This window comes from Penicillium riverlandense (assembly GCF_028828495.1).
Source record: "Penicillium riverlandense strain IBT 135883 chromosome Unknown utg000008l_segment0_segment0, whole genome shotgun sequence".
In the NCBI taxonomy this organism is placed as follows: Eukaryota; Fungi; Ascomycota; class Eurotiomycetes; order Eurotiales; family Aspergillaceae; genus Penicillium; species Penicillium riverlandense.
Genome location: NW_026643199.1, coordinates 874,534 through 897,542, shown reverse-complemented (window position 1 = coordinate 897,542; position 23,009 = coordinate 874,534). Strand labels below are relative to the sequence as shown.

The window sequence follows — 23,009 nt, the reverse complement described above, 5'->3', positions numbered from 1 at the left end:
CCTCGCAATGGATGGAGCGTAGAAAAGGGGGGGGGGGGGGGGGGGGATGGATGAACGGCCTATCAGTGGGTGATCGTCAACGCCTGAGCGCACCAGGTCCTCGGCTCGGGGGCCATTGGCATGCAAAGGGATGGATGTGAACCTCTCCTTGTTGTACTCGTCAAGTCATCGTTTAGTCGTCATGATTTATTTCTATCTATAGTTGGAAAATACCATGCCGCTATGGATGCCCTCATTACCTCTCGTTCTATGTCACTACTCAGCCATCTCGAAATTGTGATTCGTCAACCATTAGCTTAACTAGCCAACAAGGATTAGTTATTCACTGTCTTACGGGCAAGTGCTACAATGGTCTGCTGCATCAAAGACAACGAACTACTCCTGCTTGGACCGAATTTGGCCCGTTCACACCGCTTATGCCCGGCTGAGTAACCCACCGGGGTGGGGAAAATCCATAGTCCGGCATGACCGGGCCGCAGCACCAGACCATCCTCGACCGCCAGAGACAGCGCATTAACAGGTTCTTGCGGCTCTTCCTCTGACTACGACGGCAGCTAGCTTTGCTGTCTAGTTCTCATCCATTAGAACTTTCACAACCCCCGGCTGCAGCAGATAAACATATCCTGACCGCCTCATTTCATCATCGTGCTACCCTCTCCGGAACCAGCTCCTCGTTCGGATATCCATCATTGGGCCGGCCTCTCAACACCCAGCTACTGACATTTAGTCTCCGGCTCGACTCCGATCCTGGCGACCATCCGACCGTCAAGCTTTGCGCAACACCATGAACGAACGGACATCATGAGGGATCCTACCGTGAATATGGAACAAGATCCCCAACAGCCGGCCACCAATAGGCCCATCGAACCCCGCCGCAATCCAACCAAATCTGTACGGGTAGCCTTTGGCCCCGATCTGGAAACAACGATCCCCACACGCGACCGATCGCCAGAACCTTTGTCCAGCCACCGCCGCTCTCGTACGACCGTGAAACAGACACCGCCGGCGTTGGCACCCCCACCCATGCGGCCCACGAGTTCCTCAGGAGATAGTGTGGCGGTCATAGATTCTCCACCTCGGAGGCCGTCGCCTCGCAGATCAGAAAGCAGCCGGCCAGCGCTGTTGAAGAGAGCCAAAAGTGACTATGGGCCGAGCCGGATCACCTTTGACAAACCCGCTGTAGTCGATGAAGATGAAGATTTTGCTATGCGACACGGATGGCAGGAGGAGTACACTTCGAGTGAATATCTCAAGGTTTTGCATTCGGTAAGCCCTTGCCTCCTTCACCTTTGTGGTTTAAAACAGCTAACCGAGATTTATTGACTTAGAACTTCTACATGTATTTCACGGAGAAACGACATGAGACAAATGGTATCCCCAGGGACCCCGTTGGAAGCTGGCCCAGTCAGGATTGGCGCATGAAAGATCGGCTCAAAACAGTTTCTGCGGCCTTGGCTATCTGTTTGAACATTGGCGTCGATCCTCCCGATGTGGTCAAGACGAATCCAGCAGCCAAGCTCGAATGTTGGGTAGACCCTACCTCGACCACGGGCGGCGGTCAGAATAAGATCATGGAGCAGATTGGGAAGAAGCTGCAGGAACAATACGAGACCCTTAGTCTGCGGACAAGGTACAAGCAGTACCTGGACCCGTCCGTTGACGAGACAAAGAAGTTCTGCATATCGCTACGCCGTAATGCCAAGGATGAGCGAGTTTTGCTACACTACAACGGCCATGGTGTTCCGCTGCCTACCCAATCCGGCGAGATCTGGGTCTTCAATAAGAACTACACCCAGTACATCCCCGTTCCATTATACGATCTGCAGTCATGGCTCGCCGGGCCCAGTCTCTTCGTCTTTGATGTCTCACATGCGGGCAATATCGTCCAGAACTTCCATACGTTTGTGGAGAAGCATGAGAAAGAGAACCTCGAGACCAAGAAACGGGACCCTAATGCCACCGTCCAAAACTACGGCGACTGCATCCTTCTTGCCGCCTGCCAAAAGAACGAATCGCTCCCGACCAACCCTGACCTACCCGCCGATCTCTTCACCTGCTGCTTGACGACCCCGATAGAAATTGCGCTGCGCTTCTTCATCCTACAGAATCCTCTCCGAACTGACATCTCAATCGACGATTTTAGAGTCCCTGGCCGTCTGCAAGATCGACGGAGCCCTCTGGGAGAGCTGAATTGGATCTTTACTGCCATCACTGATACTATTGCTTGGAACACATTACCTCGGACTTTGTTTAAGAAGCTTTTCCGGCAAGATTTGATGGTTGCCGCCCTATTCCGCAACTTTTTGCTTAGCGAGCGAATCATGCGCACCTATAAATGCCATCCGATCTCTTCCCCCGAACTCCCAGAGACCCACCACCACCCACTCTGGAAGAGCTGGGATCTCGCTGTTGAGATGGTTTTGTCTCAGCTGCCTGCTTTGATCGATCACGAGGAAGGTCGCCGGCAGTATGAGTATCAGCACTCTACGTTCTTTGCCGAACAGCTCACAGCCTTTGAGGTGTATCTTTCGTCCGGTCCAACGGAGAAGAACCCGCCAGACCAGTTGCCCATTGTGCTGCAGGTTCTCCTGAGCCAGGCACATCGGTTGCGGGCCTTGATTCTTCTTAGCAAGTTCCTGGACCTGGGACCGTGGGCTGTTCATCTTGCCCTGAGTATCGGCATCTTCCCTTATGTCGTCAAACTGCTGCAGTCAGCTGCGCAAGAGTTGAAGCCGGTCATGGTCTTTATCTGGGCCAGGATCATGGCGGTCGACCACACGGTTCAAAATGACCTTCTCAAGGATAACGGTATCCACTACTTTATATCCATTTTGAACCCATCATCTCCCATCCCTGTTGGGAATGCCAGCGAGCACCGAGCTATGTGTGCATTCATCGTCTCTATCTTCTGCAAAAACTACCCCCAGGGGCAAAATGTCTGTCTGTCTGGGGAGCTGTTTGACTCATGCTTGAGACATCTTGGCGACGTCGAAAACCCTCTGCTGCGGCAGTGGTCATGTCTATGCCTCAGCATGCTCTGGTGTGACTTCCCAGAAGCAAAGTGGATGGGTATTCGATGTGCAGCTACTGCTAGACTGTGCGAGCTGAACTTCGATCCTGTGCCCGAAGTTCGCGCTGCAATGCTTCATGCAGTGACTACTTTTTTGGGTATTCCGGACTTGACGGACCAGGTGGCGCAGATTGAGGAATCTTTGGCCCTGGCCGTCTTGCCCATGTCGGCCGATGGAAGCGTTCTCGTGCGCAAGGAGCTGATTGTTTTCTTGTCCACGTTTGTCAAGCGCCACCAGAACAAGTTCCTGGTAGCAGCATACGAGGAGCTTCAGGAGGAGAAGCAATCTTTGCTTCGTCGTTTCGAGAATGAGAGCTCTCAGACCGGCGGCCCACATAGTCCAACGGTTTCCGAAGCCAAGCCGCACCAGTTGTCTCGAAACACTACGTTCGGAGCCATCTGGAAACAACTGCTAGTTATTTCGGTGGATCCCCATCCTGATATTGCCCAGGACGCGGGTGTCATTGTCGACTTCATCCATATGACCCTTCTAGAGTCACCCATGTCGCAGCTTACAGACAAAATCAGGATTGAAATCCTGGAACTCACGAGCCGCATGTCACCAAAGCTGAACGTGCTCGAACGCTCCGAGGTGAATAAAACTGTCCCTCCTTCGACTCCCCCGTCAAATGCCACGGCTGTCGCCAAGCAAGAGGGTTATTTGTCCCTGGGTTTCAGACGCACGGCTAGTGTGGCTGCTTCGCTCAAGAATCTCGCATTCGGTCCTTCGGCACCGACAGACTCGCCGTCAGACAGCCAGCCTCCCTCGCCGACTCAGAACCGGACACCCATCACCCCGCGCGGCCGAGCGCCCATTGAATGGTCCCGGCCTCCTGAGGTTAATGACCACGTTGCTCCCGCAACATCATACCACCAAGCTCCGATGCCAACATCCCGTGGCTTTCAGTCCAGAGAGTCGGCTGGGATACCTGCAATCCCGCTGAAGAGTAGGTTTTTGGATTGGTCCACAGAGTACTTCCGTGAACCGCAGATGAAGCCCAATGAACCGGATGAGCCTGGCAGTTCCGATTACAATGAGCGTCTCTGGAGGCGCGGCCGGAACGAGAAGATCATTGCCGAAACCCAGCCCTTGAAAAGCAAGGCCGGTACAAGTCGATGGGACAACTCAATTACGTTGCTGTCGAACAGCAGTCAGCCCCTCAAGATGTGTTTCCATCAATTCGAAGATCACCTCGCTGTCGCAGACGACCGGGATACTATTGCGATTTGGGATTGGCAAAGCCACAAACGCCTCAATCATTTTTCAAATGGTAACCCGGCTGGATCGAAGATTAACGAAATTCGATACATCAACGAGGACGACCAGGCTCTGTTGATGACTGGCTCCTCTGACGGTGTTCTCAAGCTCTACCGGAACTATGAGACTGCCAAGGGCATTGAGGTTGTCACAGCCTTCCGAGCCTTGCCAGACTTAATTCCGAGCAATCGAAATGCGGGACTTGTGTTTGATTGGCAGCAGGGTCAAGGCAAAGCTCTCGTTGCGGGCGATGTAAAGGTGATTCGTGTTTGGAATGCAGCTACCGAAGTCTGCACCAACGACATCCCCGCCCGCTCCGGCTCCTGTATCACCTCCTTGACCTCAGATCAAGTCGCTGGCAACATCTTTGTCGCTGGCTTCGGCGACGGCGCCGTTCGAGTGTTCGACCAGCGACTGAAACCAACCACATCCATGGTCAAGGTTTGGCGCGAGCACAAGCAGTGGATCACAAATGTCCACATGCAGCGCGGCGGCTTGCGGGAGCTGATCTCAGGCAGTCGGAACGGCGAAATCCGACTGTGGGATCTGAGAATGGACGACCCGCTCTCCACAATCTACGCCACGAAGGATACTCTCCGGACATTGAGCGTGCACGAACACGCCCCTGTCTTCAGCATGGGCACGAACCGCCACGAGGTCAAGACTTTTAACGTGGACGGCAGCTATCTCTCCACCTTCGAGCCTTATTCGAGTTTCCTCCACCACAACCGTTCCTCTCCCATCGCCAGCACGGCCTTCCATCCACATCGCACTGTTCTTGCATGTGCTGCATTGAACGACCACCACATCAACCTCGTGTCTTGCTAGACATAGTTCCACTAGGGCTTTGGCTTTGCTGTGCGACTCCCACGGAGTGCCACCATTTTCCAGCCCTCTAATTTCTTTAATCTACCTTCCCTTGTGTAATATGCATCTGCATACGGAATGGACAATCTATCCGGCGTCTTGGCGAATAATGTGGTCGATCCTATCTACATGGTTTTTGTCTTTTGATCTTTGGTTCTCTTCGGAGTCCGTGTTTTTACTCTTCGTTGCACCGTTAACTATTCCTTTCTTACTGAGTGTCAATGATCCTGGTACACGATGACTTCTTGCTCTCAGTCTGCTTGGTCTTCCGACTATTTCGTTTTCTCTCGGGATCTGTCATCCACCGTGTCGAGTTCTCCCCATGTTTTCAAGCCTGCGAGTTTGAAATTGCTTCAAGAGCCCTCTGTGCTTTGGGATACTCTTTTTGTTCTCACGGACTTGGTAATAAGTCTGTTCTTATATTCGCTTTCCCTTTCTCTTGTTAATGATTCGACATAACCGCAATAATACTGTCTATACATATCTTCGAGAGGCCAGGCAAAGGGCCGAAATTCCCCGACTAATAAGCGCGATGGAAGAAAGGGGGCATCGGGGGGCCGCTAAGAAAATTACCCGGAGTCGGAGTCAATAAGCGGTCCGAGTCGTCTAGAAATTCTCTTGCATAAATAAGTGACCATGCTTCCTACTAGTTACCAGCGGCTCGAGTCATCACAGACCATTAACACCTAATATGGCTGTGTCTGCAGCAAACTCACGTCTCAAGGTACTTGTCATAGGCGCCGGGCCTGCTGGTCTTTGCACGGCCACGGCCTTGAAACAAGAGGGCCACAGCGTCACCGTTCTCGAACGACGGCGAGACACGCAACCCCTTGGCCACGCTCTGGTAATCCAGCCCGCGGCGGTCAGGGCACTCCAGCACCTCAAGGGAGCGCACAAGGCCCTCACCAGTGTCAGCGTTGACGCAGGGGCGCTACGGTGGTGGTCGTATAAGGATACCAAGCCCTTTGCAGCTGAAAGGTCGTCCCGTGCGGAACGGAGATTCCAAACTGACCGGCCCTCAGTACAAAAAGTACTACATGAGCTTGCAGTTGCCAATGGTGTCCAGCTTCTTTTCGGGAGAACTGTGCAAGCGGTGGAAGATGCCGCGGTGAAGCCAAGGCTTTGGACAGCCAATGGAGAAAAGTTTACCGCAGACCTAATTATAGCTGCGGATGGTATGTCTGCCTATAGAAGCTGTTGCAAATGGTGCTCACACCTAGTAATTTGATATAGGTATCAAATCTGCTACACGCAAAATGATCTTCCCAACACAGCGCGTCGATCCAATTCCATTAAGAGAGTCCATCTTCCTCACAAGTGTACCCGTGTCTCACCTCGCTCAAGACGATCGACTAGCAGCCTGGCTTGAACCGGCAACCAAGCATGGCACACTGGGGCCCGATCGGTTTGTTTTGAGCCGACCTATGCACGGTGGCCTCCTCGGGGTGCAGTTTATTGACGTTGATCATGCGGATCCGGGCCCGGTAGATGGCAACTGGAATACGCCAGCCGATGTTGGTTTACTTCGTATGCGATTTTCTGACTTTAATATAACAACGAGGGCGTTCTTGGAGCATGTTCGTCACGCTGAAAAATGGCAGATGGCTACGGGGGCAGAGCTGGATACGTGGCGGAGTGCAAGCGGGCGGATCGTGCTGCTCGGCGACGCAGCCCATGCCATGTTACCACACGCAGCCCAGGGGCTCAGCCAGGGGATCGAAGATGCCTTGAGTCTAGCCCGCATGCTGCGCTGGACGGCAAAATCGGGTTTTGATGTCCCCGCCGTCACGAAAGCGTGGGTCAACCTACGCAAACCGCGAGCGGACATCTTCGTGAAGCAGTCTACGAGCAACGCCAAAGTCTGGAGCCTGCCAGATGGGCCAGAACAGGAGGCAAGGGACGAGAAAATTAGGAGGATGGCAAGTCTCCCACCTCCGGACCTCGACGGGGTGGAAATGGACATGGCGGCGAATCAGAAGGCGCCGCAATTTCTCAAGTGGGCGAGGGATTATGATGTGGTACTAGAGGTACGTACTAGAACAGGGTGATCTGATACAGGGGGCGTCTTTCTTTACTGGCGATTATGCTAACGATTTATAACACATGCAGAGCGAAAGGGCGATGGAAAACGCCTTATCGGGCCAGTAGTGGAGATGCGACGCGTAGGCCTATTCCTACCGATTGTAGTATGTGGTATAACAATGATTCCCAATGCAGACCAGACAAATCCAGTGCCTCTATTCTAGAAAAGCTGGTTTTACTACTTAACAAATAAAGATCTAAAAACATTTCTAATACACGCTGAGAAACAATTCATGAGTGTTCATACAGTAATGTGTTTTCGACTTAGCTAGTCTGTCAAGGGTGCTTTTTCTGTAGCATTGCCTGGACGTCGGATCGTTTTACCGGCTTGATAAGGAACTCATCGATGCCAGAAGCAGCGGCCTCTTGCTCGGCAGCAGTGCCACCGAGTCCTGTCAAGGCGACGATGGTTACGGAGGGGAACGCCTCTCGAGCGGAATCTGACAACGAGGCTCGGTAATCTCTCTCAAAGGAGCGGATCCGGCGGGCGGCCTCGAAGCCATCTATGACGGGCATTGATATGTCTGGTTTTGTCAGGACCTGCAGCAAATGATAAACTATGGAAGAGACATAGCACAAACCTAGAATAATGACCCGCAAAGAGCCGGGATGTGCTTTGTAGATATCGATGGCTTCGGCCCCATTGCGAGCGGTCAAGTATTCGTAATTGCCCTTTTTAGTGAAGGCGCTCAGTAGTTGAAGATTCAGATCATTATCATCCACCAGTAAAACGGATGGACCCGAGTTATCTGGGTCTTCGTGCACTCCATCCGTAAGTGAGGTCGAATGTGCCCTGTTCTGAGGCGCTCCATCCTGGGTTCCCACCTCCGCCGACAGTCGACGATGCTCAGGTTCATAGGATCCCATTGTATCCGTGGTCGGTCGCTTGCTGATCTTCATCCTTCTGTCGGGAGGAACACTAGCTGGGAGATCGACTGGCAGACGAGAGGATTCCGGTAGTTCTACCCAGCGAGTCTGCTCGAAGGGGCTAGACCGACCGGACGAAGAATTGCGCTGTCGCTTGATACACAGATTCAGTGCTCGTGCCAGTTTGCGTGGCCCACAAGGTTGGCTGATGAACTCGAAGACGGGTGCCTCATCGCGGCTCTTGGTTGTTACAAACATGTGATGCGCTTCCTCAGGAGACTGGCAGATGACGACGATGGGTGAGCCGTTCCAATCTGCACCTTGACGATCTTTTCCGAGGGCGAAGAGGTCTCTTCCCTTTGTGTCTTCACAGTCCAGCTCTGTCTGTATGGCCAAGTAGAAGTCCAGGAGAAGGGGTTCACCTTGGTAGGACGACACGTTCGTCACAGACAGACCAAACCAGTGACGACACAATCGCTCCAGGGAGTCATACAAGGACTTATCTCGTTGAGATTCAAGGGATTCCCCGAAGCCCAAGAACCCAATCGTTTTCCCTTCGGTGTATTTTAATGTCGAGTGGAATTCCGAATTCGACGAAGCAATGTCTGTTGTACCGAGCGCACGCAGGAGCGGGGTCCGGATCGTTAATTCAGTGCCGACTCCCAGGGTAGAATTGATATCAATCGAGCCACCCAGGGATCCAACAGCTTGATGGACGATGCTGAGTCCCAATCCGCTCCCGGATACGAGTGAATCCTCCTGCATGAAGGGGGTGAAAAGGTTCTTTCGCAAATACTCCTTTCCAATTCCCTTGCCGGTGTCTTTGACAATAAGAGTGACCTCGAACTCAGCTCCTTGCTCCTCTGATGATTCTGAGATTAATCTTGTGTTGTTTTGAGAAGGGTTTTTCTCGGATGACTTCAGCCCCAGGTAAATGTAGCCTGACTTGGTATACTTCAGTGCATTACCAAGAACGTTCATCAGAATCCGGCGCCAGGCACCAGGGTGAGTGTTGAATTCCCACTCTGTATTGGGCTGGATGTCGAAAATGATGGTGACCTCGCCGGCCCGTGGACCAACCTGGTTGGACGAGCTCGTTTGACCGGCTGAGCGTGATGAGGAATCCGTCAAGGCGGGCGGCGGCATCTTGGGGTGGTTATAAAAGCTGTATCCTGCAAAAACGGACTCCGTGACCTCTTCGAGCACCGCATCCAACTTGATATTTGAATTTGAGGCCTTCTCATCGCGAGATTTACTTTGCTCGACACGCCCTTTATCCGACCTGACGACCAAGTGGCGCCCCCTCTCTCCCGACTGCTTGCCTCCAGTGTTCTTATTCTGGCCAAGGAAGGTGAGATCCAACAGATTGTTGATGGTGTCCAGGAGAGTGCGGCCACAAGACTCAATTGTGTGAACCATGCCATGTTGCAAAGCATTCATGGCTGTGTCACTGAGAATGTCCGCAGTACCCAAGATTCCATGCAGGGGTGTTCTGAGCTCGTGGGTAATGCTGCTGAGCAGCCTGGTCTTGGACTTGTTCGCCAACTCTACGTCGAGACGATTGAGTTCGGCCATGATGCTGTTCGCAAATGCCGAAACGTACATCATTTCGTTCTCATATGTGAAGACAAGTTCAGGGTCATTCGTCCAGACTATCGTTCCAGCAAAGCACTTTCGCGCGTCCGAGTCCCAAATTGGCAATAGTAGAATGCTCCTGGCTGTTGGGAAAATGTTGATCAGGCGGTGAGCGTCTTTTTGGAAAGTTGATGTGCCCTTCTCTCTGGACGATCTCCGTTGATTGGCTTGGATCGGGCGATCAGCTTCAGTGGCCTCGCGTGAGTTGGAATCGCTCTCGTCAGAGACAGACTTGTTGGCATCGTAGGTGAATATCTTTCCATGTGGGTATCGGCGAAGAAGTGTAATTAACAGAGCTTCCGACACCATAGATGGCGGGCCAGACACTGTCTCATTGTTGATAGACGATCCTAATGAACTTGAGAATCCCAAGCACGTGGACCAAGGTGAACTATCTTCTTCGGTTCGATGACCAGAGGGCGCCGACTCGCGCTTGGTCTGTGAGTCCGAATCAATGCTCTCGTCGCTGCTTGATGGATTGCTATTGACGCCGGGATCCGATCTCCTGTGGCCAGGTTGGTCACCGAATTTGCTGAAGTAACCGCTTTGCGCATCAAGGAAGATCACACCCTCAGTCCCGATTGACTCTCTTATCAAGTTTGCTGCTCGTGAAAAGACTCGTTTGATGCTGTTGACCTGTGATTCTTCTTGAGGATTTTCACCACCACTTTGGATAGGTATAGCTTTTGGTGCAGGCTCTACTCCAGAATTTTGGCTATGGTCTGTCTCCAGGCTGCCATGATTTGACCCCACTCTCGAAGGATCTTCAGTGCTTTTTGGCCCTCGCAAAACAAGAGGGGTTGCATTTGTCTCATGACTGTCTTGTTCTGTCTCATGGTTGTCTTGTTCACGCTGCTGCTGCTGGGTGTTCACCTGGCCCTCTTTCGACTCTCCGAGATCTTCTGCATTATCTTCTTGCCATGAGCTACGAAGCGTAGATTTCCCCTCGTTAAAGCTGCCGAGGCCGACAAGCATTCGTTCGGACTGGCGACTTTTGCGGGTGAAATGGCCCCTCTCCAGGTGCTTCATAATGGCACTAGCCATGTCCTTCATGAATCGAATCGAGTGTTCTGGGAGACCGGAAGTTCTGACATTGTCGTCCATGACGCTGAAACATCCAATCATGAGCCCCCGAGGGCTGATAAGAGGCACAGCGGCAAAGAAACGCACATTCGATAGCCTGTGCAGCAGCTCGTTAATTTTGATCCGCGGGTCCTCAGTCACGTCCCCAACAACTAAGGCGCCGGCCTTGTCTGACTTGCCATTCTCCACGCACGCGGAGACTGGCTGGTTCTCGATATTGTGGCACAGGCCCCTTTCTTTCGGGAGCACACAGCAACCCAGTAGCAGCTTATCGCGATCATCCTGAGTACCTCCACCGACGAGATTCAATGACGGGGTACCCTCCGCGATGATATGCTGATGAGTGCGATCGAAGAGGGTGACCAGGGCCCGTTGCGTCCCGACGCGGATGGCGCCTAGTTGGGCAAACGCAGTTAAGGCCGGATCGGGCGATGGCTGTGGATTGAAGGCTTGGTGACTAGCATGGTCGAAAGGAGCGAATTGTGAAGCCGAAAATTCGCCCGGCATATACCTGTCGCGAGGCTCAAGTTCAGCGAAAATCTCATATATGACGTAGTTAAGGCTTACTTGCGAAAATCGCGTTCTTGAGCCAAACGGTATCGCGCATGCGAATCAGAGCCTACAATTGCGGTCATGTTTAAACGTTAGCGGATTTGATCTACGCAATCTGCGCATAGCAATTGGCAATTGGAAGTCCGAAAGAATCGGCTTACCCGACACCTTAAATAAAAGTTTGGTTCAAAAGCAGGTTATGACGCAACCGGGCCCTTCAAGGGACCGGCCAATCCCAGTGGACCTTAGACCCTCTTATGCTCGAAGGTTCTTTTTGCCCTACGTATGTTCCATGCCCTGGTGGCTGAGAGACTAGGATATGTATCATTTCGTGGATAGCGGAGCGTGAGGTCATGCAATATGCGCCGCTCCCCAAAATTACGTCACATCCCTGCCGATCCTGAGTACGCCACGCGCCCCGCGTCATCGCTCGCAACTCACGATAGCCTCACATTAGACCAATGCCCCCGCGTTATTTCGAGAATACAACTAAACTTCTGCCTAATTACTTTCATTCACTCTTTTCAGTTCCTCTTGCCTTTCCAAGCACTCAGCTTGCCCAGTAAGCAGCTCACACTGTGATCTCAGAGCAGATCGCTGCCGATTATTTAATGTTCGGTTATCTTTGACCGACGCAAAATCATATTTAATTAGATTACGATCACGAAATTACTCGAGAATGCAATTTTTCTATTTTCCTTCACGGTTCCACATTCGCTACCTACTAACGACGATGTATCCGAAAACCGATGAAGAAAATGCTCACGTGATCTATCGTGCCCTGATTCGGACCAAACATCTGAATACATAGTGTGCCTCTTAACACTTGTAAAAAAGAGAATACCGCAATTTACAGGAAATACATTAAGGAGAACAAATGAAAACAAAGCTAGACGCATGTTCAAAAAAAGAACTGGCTGAATACATGACGGAAAAAGAGTAAAAGCGCATAGAAAAAACGAGAAGAAACAAAGCGGGCGAACAGCCAGAAAGCATCATCCATCAACAAGCAAAAAAAGTCGACCAGTTTCAGGTCTCGCACCAGAAAATGGTGCAGTATCCTGTGCTAGCTTCACTCCCATGCAGGTTCACAGTCGTTCTTAGTAGCCGTTCAACCATATTCCTCGGTTCTCCTGGTTCTCCTAACACACAAAACTAAACACGGCAAAAATCAGATTGAACAAATTGAATATGTCATCAGAGGGGAATGGAAAGGGACATTGAATGGGGAAGTCATTGTAAATTATCGCATGTTTCATCATCTCTCATCGTTCAACGTTGTCATCATCAATGGGGCTTTTAAGACAAAAAGGTCAAGCATGTTATGCTTATGCTGGCGCCTCTCGTTTGGAGAGGGAGAGCCACCGGGGTCCTGAGACCCGAGCTGAACCAACGCATTGTGCCTGTCGATGACCGAGCCGCGCATGGGAGCCGTGGTACGATTCATTGGGGTAGGTGGAGGCAGTGCCGTACCAGGCCCCCAGGGGTTAACAACGAAAGACATCTGAGTTGGCTCAGTTGGCTGGGTCAATGCAGAACCCGTGTTTGAGGAGATGCCGGAAGTACTTGATGCAAGAGGCGGCTTAGCGCGAGGGTACATGTAGGAGGTATCCATAGGGCGCTGGGGTGGTTGCATCGGAGCTAGGCCGGGTGGGTGCATGAAATGAGGGTCATTGGGTGGATGCGTTCCCAGATTAGTGGGCGGATACATGGAGCTATCCAGCGAGGGCTGTGCCAAAGGAGCAGATTGCGAAGAAGCAGGGTACGGAGTTCCGATGGGCGGTTGAAGGTTCAACGGACGCAGAGGTATCATAGTCGCAGTGTGTGTATCCGGAGGAGGAACATCAATACCAAGCTGGGACATGGGTCGTCGGGGTGGAGAGCGGACAGGACGAGTGAACGCAGGGTGCTCAGCAGGGCCTGCACGTGGATGCTGCAAATCCCAGAGGAGATCTAGAGAGCGAGAGTCCATGTTTTCCTTCCGCGCTTTATCACACCAGGCAGGCCAGATGAAGGCATCCTGAGAGGCCGGTGGGGTGGCAGCGCTGCTTGAAGACGGATCGTTTCTCGGAGGTGCAACATTGGCCGAGGATGTGTTGTTGCTCGGAGGCGCATCGCCAATGCAAGGAGGACCCATGTACGGGACAAGGGTAGCGTTGTTCAGAAAGATACGGCGGCCCTGAAAGCTCGAGGTATCAAATTGTGCCTCAGGAGCAAAAGTTGTCTGCCCACCTGCAGAGGGATCATTGCGGCGTTCTTTCGCAGCCTGACCCCCCTGGAAGTTGGAGTTGCCATGATCAGCGTACCATCTGAGGTTACCGCAAGCTCTTTTCACCACGCTCACTGCATCCAAGCCGCCATCGCGCCAGTCGGCCAGATTATCTAATTCCTGCTTGATACCTTGCTCAATCGCCTCTACCACTTGATCAGGACGGCATTGGGTCCGAATATGCAGATTCCAGCCAGTGGGTGGGTATTGTCTGAACTGCCCACGCTCCATGGATGCTTTGAAGTCGTAGACCGGAAGAAGGCTGGATTCGTCCGACAACCCCTGGGGTTGATGTCGAGGGCATGGACTCGGAGGACGAAATAGGCCAGGTGGCGCAGATGGAGCAGGCTGAGTGGTAGCAGGGGCGTTGGGATAAAAAGAGGCCCCAACAGGCATTGGTTTAGGCTGAGTGAAGCCCGGTCCGGCAGCGACGTGAGAATAGAGCGAGCGCGCAGCATGCAATGCCGCAGGCTGAGGGTTCTGCGGAACCTCATTGCTGGCCTGGGTTGGGTTGCATTTCTCAGCAGCCATGCGCCGCGCAATCTCCTCGTCACTGCGATGGCTAATATGCACAGAGCCAGGAATGTAGCCTGATTCGGAAGACCCTTTCACAGCAGCATCGAGATGGAGCATTTGTATTCTGTGTCGTTGGAGACGTGCATTGTTTTGAGCGCGAGAAACCGCGTCGTACCTCTCAGGCTCCTTCAGGGGTCCCTCATCGTTGTCTGCCAAATCTGGTGCTTCCAGAATGGAGTGATACCTCTTGGACTCGGCGTTGGCTGCAAGGGTTGCTTTGTTCGGTGCCATAATTGGTGAATCCTCGAAAATGGTCGCACGCTTTGCTGGAGTGTGAGGTATTGGAATAGGAGTAGTGGGTCTGCCAGGAGTAACCTGGACTGGAGTGGACGTTGATGCTCTCAAGAGAAGAAGGGAATACTTAGGATGGGATGTAGTCCCAGAAGAAAGAAGGTTCGCCTGAGCAGGAGTTCTGATTGTGGGTGAAGTAGGTCTAACCTGAGCGGTGGTCGTAGCCCAGGCTGGAGTAGGGTGGTTCTGGGAAGGAACCGAGTGGGAAACGACTGGAGCAGGCAGAACCTGATCAAGAGTTTGGCCCTGCGTGTGAGCCGTAGTCCTGGCTGGAGCAGCCTGAGGCTGACTGGGATCAACAGCAGAAGGTCGAGTAGGAGTAACAGTTGTTTCCTGTTCAGCAGAACGCGAGCTCTGCGCGGTCTCCTTGACTGGGGCTGGGTGAAAGACTGGAGCGTTTGGATTCACAGAAAAGCCACCGCAGATGGGAGCGTGTCTGTCTTGAGTCGAGGATGCAGGACGCTGAGCAGGTTCGCTGCTGACTGCGCGAGGAGCGTGGGCAGTAGAGCGTTGTCTTCTGTGGTTGTTGACGCGATTTCCAGACGCAGTACTGGTGAGATTGGTCGTCTGGCTCCGTGGCAGCCGAGTCGCTCGAGTGGATGAGGTCGACCGTTGACCTTGGCTGCGTGTTGGAGTTTGAGCGTTGACTTGAGCCCGCCACTGAAGGGGGTTGGAAGGAACTTGAGTCGGGTGCTGAGGACTGAGACTGGCGGGGCGTAGAAAAGGCAGGTTTTCCGTGCGAGGAACAAAACCCATAGGGGGACGACTCTGCTGAGTCGTCGAGGTGACGCCAGCACGTGGATCATTTCTCAGTGCATATCTCTCGTCCGGTGCCACCGGTCTAAGAGGAGGAGGGATGTACAGCCGAGGATAATCAGCGTGAGGTCTGTGGTAAGGGTTCGCGTATGCAGGAGCATGGGCTGGAGGCAGGTAGTGCGGCCCGTAGCTTGGATGACCTATCGGTCCATATGGCGGCATGGGCCAAGGATGGTAGGGTCCATATCCAGTAGCAGAAGGGTGTGCATTCTGGCCGGGATAGTACGGGAGATACGGGGGCCACATGCCCATGGCATTATCACCGCCTGTGAAGTTGGTCACTGGTGCCGGCTGACTACGGTCAGAGGACTGGCTCGTGGTAGGTGGAGCGAGCAGCATAGTGATTGCGGTAATAGACGTGGCGATGAAAGCGGAAGATGGAAAGGAGGTGTTGTGGAAGAAGTGAAGGGTGTGTGTATTCAAAGACTGGCTATGGAAGAAAACAATAAGAATAAGCGAGCCCAAAATGACAGGCACAGCACAATCGTCACAGGCCATATTCTTCCCCATGCCTGCCAGATACCATCGAAACACGTTCAACATCAGAGCCAGGACAGTAAAGCTCAACTGATTTCTCCCACCATTGAATCCAAATGCACCCCCAATCCAGTCGGACAGAACCAGGTACCAGCTCTAAGGGAAACAATAGGTAAGCTCAAGGGCAGGGGCAGAACAATGGACTTGTTGACAAACACTCATCGCACGCACGCCATCTTCTTTCCCATGCCCTCCAGATGCCATCGAAATGCTTCTAGGAAGCTGGGTAGCACCAAATAGCACAACCCCCCATCAGGTTGGTCTCATTGGAGCCAGAAAAACCTTCAACGACTATACAATTTTGTCAGCATCTTCCATTTGCCTTGGCAAATGGAGAATACACTCACCATGTCAAACGTTGCCTCATTGTTAAACAAAGCATGAACAGCTTGATCACTTTCCACCTGCCACTGATATCTCCCCCAGTATTCCAAGCAATCTCTATGCTTTCCATCATGGATCTGATGAGTGGAGCCACGCGTTTTTTGATCATTTATGGATGGAAGTGGACGGGAATGGATGTTTGAGGAGACGGTTGAAAGATTGAAGGAGGGGAGGGGAGCAAGATTTATTTATATGGGCTACAGACAGCTGACCTTTTAAATACGGCCAGTGAGTGGTACATATGTGCGACGGTTTCTTAAGGTCGTGATGGGGCTTGAAGGTGGTGAGTCGGGAAGTGGTACGGTTCACGCAGTACGGGATGCCGAGTGCGGGATCGGCATGCCGAGTCACCACAGTGAGCAGCCCGAAAAGTGCACGTAAAGAAATATTTAAAAATACGGGGACACATCATATGTATTATTTCATTCTGGCCATCTACGAATTCAGACACGAGTACATATATCAACGCGGTGAAATCAGATCTTGAGGCCGAAAATCTCAAGGTTGCCTTTAAATTAGAATCCACCTCGCTGGTTACCAGCCGTGTTCTGGTTCTCGTAATCCGAGCTGCGAACCCGGGGATCAAGCTTGTTCAGCAGGCTAGAGCTGTGCGGACCGGAAGTCCGTCGCTTGCCGCTGGAGCCAGAGGCAGGAGCATTACCACCGGCGAAGCTCCCCTGCTGGCCAGTCCGGCTGTCGAGCCCCTGCTCAGCGCGGTTGTCCATCTGGTTGGCCGTGGAGCGCGTGTTGTAGGTCTTTGTGCCGCTGCCATAGCTATCTCCAGTGGCCCCTCCGGTGGTGCCGTAGTCGCGAGCGGTGGTGCCGTAGGTGTTGCCGGAGGTGTCGCCACCGGTCTGGCGAGATCCAGTGGTTCCTCCGTAGCCGCGGTTGTCTAGTCAAGGAAATTAGTACTATGCCCACGGCGTACGTGTTAGACTTCTTACCGAGCTCGCTGTCCATCTTGTTGCCCATCTTCGACTCGGTCGTGCCACTCTTCATGTTGCTCGATCCATAGCCGCCTGCGGTACCTGAGCCATAGGTGTCGGCGCCAGAGCCGTAGTTCCCAGTTCCAGCCTGCGAGCCATAATTGCCCGAGTCCATAGTGGATCCCAGAGTGTCGCTGGTGTGCTTCTGGGGTCCAGAGCCGTAGCCGCTGGATCCATGCTTGCTGGAATCCATTGTGGAGCCACCGTAGGTGCCAGTGTGCTTCTGGGAGTCCTGCATACCAGAGCCATAGCCGCTAGAGCCATAATTACCCGAGTCCATAGTGGATCCAAGAGTGTCGCGAGTTTGCTGGTGAGTGCCGGAGCCGTAGTTACTGGAATCCATTGCGGAGCCACCGTAGGTGCCAGTCTGCCTCTGGGTGTCCTGCATGCCCGAGCCGTAGCCGCTGGATCCAAGAGTATCGCTGGTGTGCTTCTGGGTGCCCGAGCCGTAGCCACTGGATCCATGCTTGCTGGAATCCATTGCGGAGCCACCATAGGTGCCAGACTGTCTCTGGGTGTCCTGCATGCCCGAGCCGTAGCCGCTAGATCCAAGAGTGTCGCGGGTTTCTATGCAAAGTTAGTACCTGGTATCACCAAACAGGGTGGGCATACTAACCATCCATCCTGTCGCCAGTGCCGGAGCCATAGTTGCCCGTGCCAGTGGAGGAACCATAGGTGTTAGAGCCCATGTTGGAAGTTCCATGGGTATCTATAGAATGTCAGTCCTATTACTAGGTTGGATGCCCAATTGCACATACCACCCATTCTGCCAGAGCCATAGGTATCTGAGCCCAGATTCGACGTATTGCCCGAACCCTTGGTGCCCTCGTTGTAGCTGCTCGAGCCATAGTCCTTTGCCGAGTCATATGCATCACGACCGGTATCCCGAGCCTCTGTTTACTAATTAGTGGCCGTCCAATTACATGACCGGGAGAACTAACCGTTCATAGACGCCCTGTTGGGGTCGTACGAGTCCTGCTTGGATGAGGTCTGCTGGTCCGAGTCATGATGGCCAGTTAAGGCATCCTTGACTTTGTGCATCAGATTCGACATGACGAAGAGTTATAATCAGATTTCTCAGAATGATGGGTACATATGAAGACCTGTGGTTTCTAGAAGAATGTCCATTGAGGCTTTATATGTCCCCCTCTCCATCGACTGTCGTCCGCCATCAGCAGATCCCTGCTCGCGGAACTCGGTGACGCCATAACGCGGGGAGTATAAGAGTACAGACCAGTCAGAGAACAATGTCCACGCTATCATCCGCTCCATTGGTTGTCATGACGTGCGCGAAGTAGAATGGGGTACAAAGTCGTACAGCCGTTAATGTCATCGGTCGTCATGATCCAGACCAGCGGACAGTTTCATGGCGCCACTTCAATGGTGCATTCACTCCCGCCGGGAGCTTGGGGAGCTCCCCGGCGTAACCAGGGTCCTTGGCCGGGGTTATCCACGGGTTCGTCTCGAAATGTTTCCAGAGCTCCGCGCTACTCGGGACAATCCCAACCCTTGCCTGGAGACGGAAGTAGCGCACAAACAGTTTGACTTTAAATCGAGCCCAGCAGCCATCATCATGCAGTAGACGGTTGTCGGGCTGCTAGGGGACTTCTAGAAGTTCGGCGGTGGATCCGGGAGTCGATCCAGACTGTAATACGTCATGGCTGATTGTACCGATTTCCGTCCAGGCCGAAGCGCCCTCCCCCGATTTTCGGGGAATCACAACAGTAGTGGTGGTCTGTAGTATGCATCTAGTCGCAAGGAACATCCATGTTCGTATTTCGTCATTTGTGGTCGCAGTCGTTCTCCATGGCCATGCATCCAGCACCTCGCAAAGGGCGGTAGACTCGCAGGGGTACGGGAAATGCGTGACGACATGGTCGGCGGACCAGTCCATGATGACATTGTCGTCGGACCAATCCATCCAGCATTATTGCCTTTCTGGAGGTATCGAGGCCTTGTTGATAGCTGGTGTCGATCAGTGAGCTAGTTATCTTTGCTGCCTCAGGCTTTCTTCAACGCCTCGAGTCACGTAATCCTTCGTCGCCGCCTCCCCTTCTCCACTTGCTCACACTCCTTCTCCCATCGCCGTCATCCTCCCCCCTCCACTCCCCCGATATCTCTTTTCCTGCGCTGTCGTGTGTCGGCAAGAACGTGGTTTCGTTTTCGGTTTGACCGGCCACGGTGCTGCTCATTGTTCTCGATGAGGTATCTTTCCGCTCTCCGACCGTGGCATAGGTCATAAGACTTCTGTGGTACGAGGCATCACCCGGCATCGCTCTTCCGCCTTGTTTGTCGCCTGTCGAATCCTTTCTCATCAGAAATATTTGCTTTGACAGTCTCTCTTATTGTCAAATATGCGGCCGCCACGCCTAATCCCCGTCCTCTTCTGCCTAATCTTCCTCCCCATCTTCCTCACTTTCTTCTCGGCACTATCGTCACCCCGTGTCACAACTCCCAATACGTTCGCCGGTCGGACGTCTGGCCTCCATGCTCTCTTCTCCTTCAATGTCCCGTCCTCGCTCTTCCCCCCGTCCGCCATCATCAGTCTCACCGATGACAACTCCACCTTCTTCTTGGCCCGACCTGCTGCGTTCGGCCCTTTACTGCCTGGGAAAGGTCTGAGTGGCCAGTTGTGGGTGGGTAGTGGCTTCAGCGAGGACAGTCTGGTTTCCGCGGAAGGGGAACTAGGCTGCTCCGATATCCCCGGCTGGGGCGAAGGCGCCAACCCCAAGAAGCAGGACGGATCTTCCAGGGGCACCGAGCAGAGTTCCAGCAAGTCCGGTGGTGTCACGGCGAACGACCCATCCGGTCCACAAAACCGTGCTCGGTCATCGTCGCAGGGCGATGCCACTCTGCAGAACAACAGAAATGACGCCATTGCTCACCCATCGCTGAACGATGGCACTGACGATCATTTGCACCATCCACTACCAGAATCTGGCGTTCCAGATCCTAGAGTGACGGAGAAGTATGGAGATTACGTTCAAAGCCAACCAGCAGCGCACGCGGACATCCAATCCCTACAGGAGACGGCTGAGATTCAGGGCAAAGTCGTGTTGCTGAGCCGAGGTGGTTGTGGGTTCCTGGAGAAGGCCAAGTGGGCCCAGCGGCGGGGAGGCATTGCGCTGATTGTCGGCGACGATACACGCGGTGGAAACTTGGTCACCATGTATGCGCGAGGCGATACGTCGAACGTGACCATTCCAGCTCTGTTCACATCTCACACGACCGCCCACCTCCTTTCGTCTCTCATCCCAGGTCATTCGGGCAGTGCCGCCAGCTTAGCTGACTCGTTGAAGTCATCTCAAGCGAAGCTTGACAGTCAACCCAATAACGGCAAGCAGCGGACGACGACTACGGCCACGTCCTCTATGCCCAGCCCCACATCGACTCGTCATTCAACGGCTGAGGAGCGAGCTTCCTCTGCTGCCATATCGAACAGCGGATTCTTCCGCACACTGGGTCATTTCTTGGGGCTATGCAGTGACCATGGCGCGTCGCTCGAAGACAGTCGACGTCCACCCAGCAGCGGCAACATTGACTGGATGATGCTCGGCTCAGGTATCAAGGGCGGAGCCGCAGACAAGTCAAAAGGCTCAGTCGATTCCAATCGCAATCGGCTCAAGTCAGAAGCCTCATCAGCGGGCACTGGTCCGTCATCCGACAATATTGACGGCGATGGGTTCGTCATAGGGGTCCAAGATTGGAGAGACCCCGACTTGATGCCGTCCCGGAGCAACACGCAGCTGAACCCCAGCAGTGCTGTGACTGGACCGGACAGCACCAAGACTTCCTCCGGGAAGGATGCGAACAGCACACCAAACCTCCTGCAAGGCGGCAGCATCACTCCGGGAAGTGGTGAATATCAAAGTATTGACAAGTCCAGCGGCAATACCCGTGATTCGAGCGAGAAAGGCCCAAGAAAAGAAGTTCCTGCCGCCGACGGAGAGTCTAGAGGCAAGGGCTGGTTTTCTAATCACTTCGGATGGGGCGAGGATGAGGGCCATGATCCTCAGCCATCTCTCTCTCCGTCTCGTCAGTTCAGTCTCACGGTGGACCAGAAGACTCAGAATAGCATACATTCCTTGAATCGTCCGAGTGTTCAGGCCGTGGAACATGAGGGCCTCTGGGTCACTTTGACCCCCACTAGCATGTCGACAAGCCCTTTCTTCGATACCCTCCTTGTGCTCGTCGTCAGTCCGCTGTTGACGTTGACGGTGGTTTATGTCCTTCTGTTGCTCCGATCGCGAATTCGGCGCCGCAGGTGGCGCGCCCCGAAATCGGTTGTCGAACGCCTCCCTGTTCGCACTTACCACACGATCTCGAGGACGTCTTCATCTGACAGCTCCCCACGACCATCAAGCCCTGGCTCCGCTTCTGCAACATCCCCTCTTCTGACTAGTTCCGCGGGTTCTCCTCGGCCACAGTCCCAAACGACTTTGGGGGCCATGCTAAATGGATCCGACGTCCCCAGTCAGGAGAAATTGGCGAGCGTGCAGAGTGGGTCGACACTATGGCGCCGCAAGTACACGGGCAGGCAGATTGAGTGTGTCGTGTGTTTGGAGGAATATGTCGATGGACAGAGCAGAGTGATGAGTTTACCGTGTGGCCATGAGTTTCATGCGGAGTGCATGTATGTGACGACTTCAACTCCATATTCCTGCCATCTTACTAATCCTCGTCTGACAGCACCCCCTGGCTAACAACCCGCCGACGAACCTGCCCGATCTGCAAAGGAGATGTTGTTCGGTCTTTAACAAACGGTCACTCGGATGAGTCTGGCGATGGAACAGACCAAAACGACCACTTCGCCGAGCTGGATTCCCGAAACGGCGCATCCTCGGCTCCAGTTCTGATTACAGGTGTTATCGAAGACCATGATCCTGACACGGAGCAAAACGCAGGGGCCGATGTAGGCCCTTTGGATGGCCATGCCGCGTCCGCGCCTCAGTCTAGCTGGAGAAACTTGGCCTCGTTCAGCTTCTCGGCGCTCAGTGGGGACACCATCTGGCACCAGGCGCGTGCAGATCGAAACCGCTAAATACCCTTGAATCTCTCTCGTCTCTCCCTATTCACTCTTTTCCATGCCCCTTTCTTCTTCGCTTCCTGTATGAGAGTTCATATTCTCTTTCCTTGACGCATGCTCTATTAGCGATCGTTTCCTTTTTTTTTCCCCCTTTATGACGTGAATTGTGGGCGTTGGGTGGCAACACTCGGAGTGATGGGCGGTTGCAAAGCATCTGCGACTATTATTGATGGACGCGGCTGGGAGTATACCGCAGGTCAATCGTTTTCTCTTCTTTTCTTCTGCACCCGATGGACGCTGAAATGGATACCATTGCTTTTTCTTTTTTTGGACTGCTTGACACTCTGATTCATACCGTGTACTCGAGGGCTTTTGCCTTTTGGGGTTCAATTACCTGACCTAGCTTATGCAATGCCACTATAGATCACCGCTTTGTCACCGAGCTTGATCCTACTCTTCTTGACTGGTACCGCAAAATAAGCCCAATTCATTCCTGGGTTATGTAGACTATTCGCCAGCTCCCAGTATTGCAGCGTTCTTTTGCCAGCTTACCCTACGTTCCGGCTCAAGTCCATCCTCTGCTGTCGGGTTTCCACCCGAACCGGCTGCGGGGCGGAGAGGCGACATATGAAACCCATACGCGTGTGACAAGTTCTTCCCTGGCTCGTAGTGCTCAATAGATGGCCTTTATAGTGCCTTATAGATAAGTA

At 53.2% G+C, this 23,009-nt stretch overlaps 6 protein-coding genes across 6 annotated transcripts; 3 read left to right on the top strand and 3 right to left on the bottom strand.

The window, feature by feature from the left end:
- Nucleotides 1–801: 801 nt before the first annotated feature.
- Nucleotides 802–5,156, top strand: N7474_009358 (ubiquitin-binding TORC1 subunit KOG1; the record flags this gene model as incomplete). The annotated part of the gene is made up of 2 exons (XM_057200768.1): nucleotides 802–1,266; nucleotides 1,329–5,156. The coding sequence occupies 2 exons, from the start codon at nucleotides 802–804 to the stop codon at nucleotides 5,154–5,156; spliced, it is 4,293 nt and encodes a 1,430-aa protein (XP_057048755.1).
- A 730-nt stretch (nucleotides 5,157–5,886) lies between these two features.
- On the top strand, nucleotides 5,887–7,343 carry N7474_009357 (FAD-dependent oxidoreductase; the record flags this gene model as incomplete). The annotated part of the gene is made up of 3 exons (XM_057200767.1): nucleotides 5,887–6,370; nucleotides 6,429–7,222; nucleotides 7,305–7,343. The coding sequence occupies 3 exons, from the start codon at nucleotides 5,887–5,889 to the stop codon at nucleotides 7,341–7,343; spliced, it is 1,317 nt and encodes a 438-aa protein (XP_057048754.1).
- A 210-nt stretch (nucleotides 7,344–7,553) lies between these two features.
- Nucleotides 7,554–11,497, bottom strand: N7474_009356 (putative sensor histidine kinase/response regulator; the record flags this gene model as incomplete). The annotated part of the gene is made up of 3 exons (XM_057200766.1): nucleotides 7,554–7,801; nucleotides 7,859–11,373; nucleotides 11,430–11,497. The coding sequence occupies 3 exons, from the start codon at nucleotides 11,495–11,497 to the stop codon at nucleotides 7,554–7,556; spliced, it is 3,831 nt and encodes a 1,276-aa protein (XP_057048753.1).
- Nucleotides 11,498–12,672: 1,175 nt separating this feature from the next.
- N7474_009355 (uncharacterized protein) lies at nucleotides 12,673–15,705 on the bottom strand (the record flags this gene model as incomplete). Its single annotated transcript, XM_057200765.1, has 1 exon — nucleotides 12,673–15,705. The coding sequence occupies one exon, from the start codon at nucleotides 15,703–15,705 to the stop codon at nucleotides 12,673–12,675; it is 3,033 nt and encodes a 1,010-aa protein (XP_057048752.1).
- Nucleotides 15,706–16,802: 1,097 nt separating this feature from the next.
- N7474_009354 (uncharacterized protein) lies at nucleotides 16,803–18,326 on the bottom strand (the record flags this gene model as incomplete). Its single annotated transcript, XM_057200764.1, has 5 exons — nucleotides 16,803–17,179; nucleotides 17,232–17,840; nucleotides 17,890–17,982; nucleotides 18,032–18,166; nucleotides 18,215–18,326. The coding sequence occupies 5 exons, from the start codon at nucleotides 18,324–18,326 to the stop codon at nucleotides 16,803–16,805; spliced, it is 1,326 nt and encodes a 441-aa protein (XP_057048751.1).
- Nucleotides 18,327–19,627: 1,301 nt separating this feature from the next.
- On the top strand, nucleotides 19,628–22,314 carry N7474_009353 (PA and RING finger domain protein; the record flags this gene model as incomplete). The annotated part of the gene is made up of 2 exons (XM_057200763.1): nucleotides 19,628–21,906; nucleotides 21,963–22,314. 2 exons carry the CDS (start codon nucleotides 19,628–19,630, stop codon nucleotides 22,312–22,314), a joined length of 2,631 nt encoding a protein of 876 aa, XP_057048750.1.
- Nucleotides 22,315–23,009: the final 695 nt, after the last annotated feature.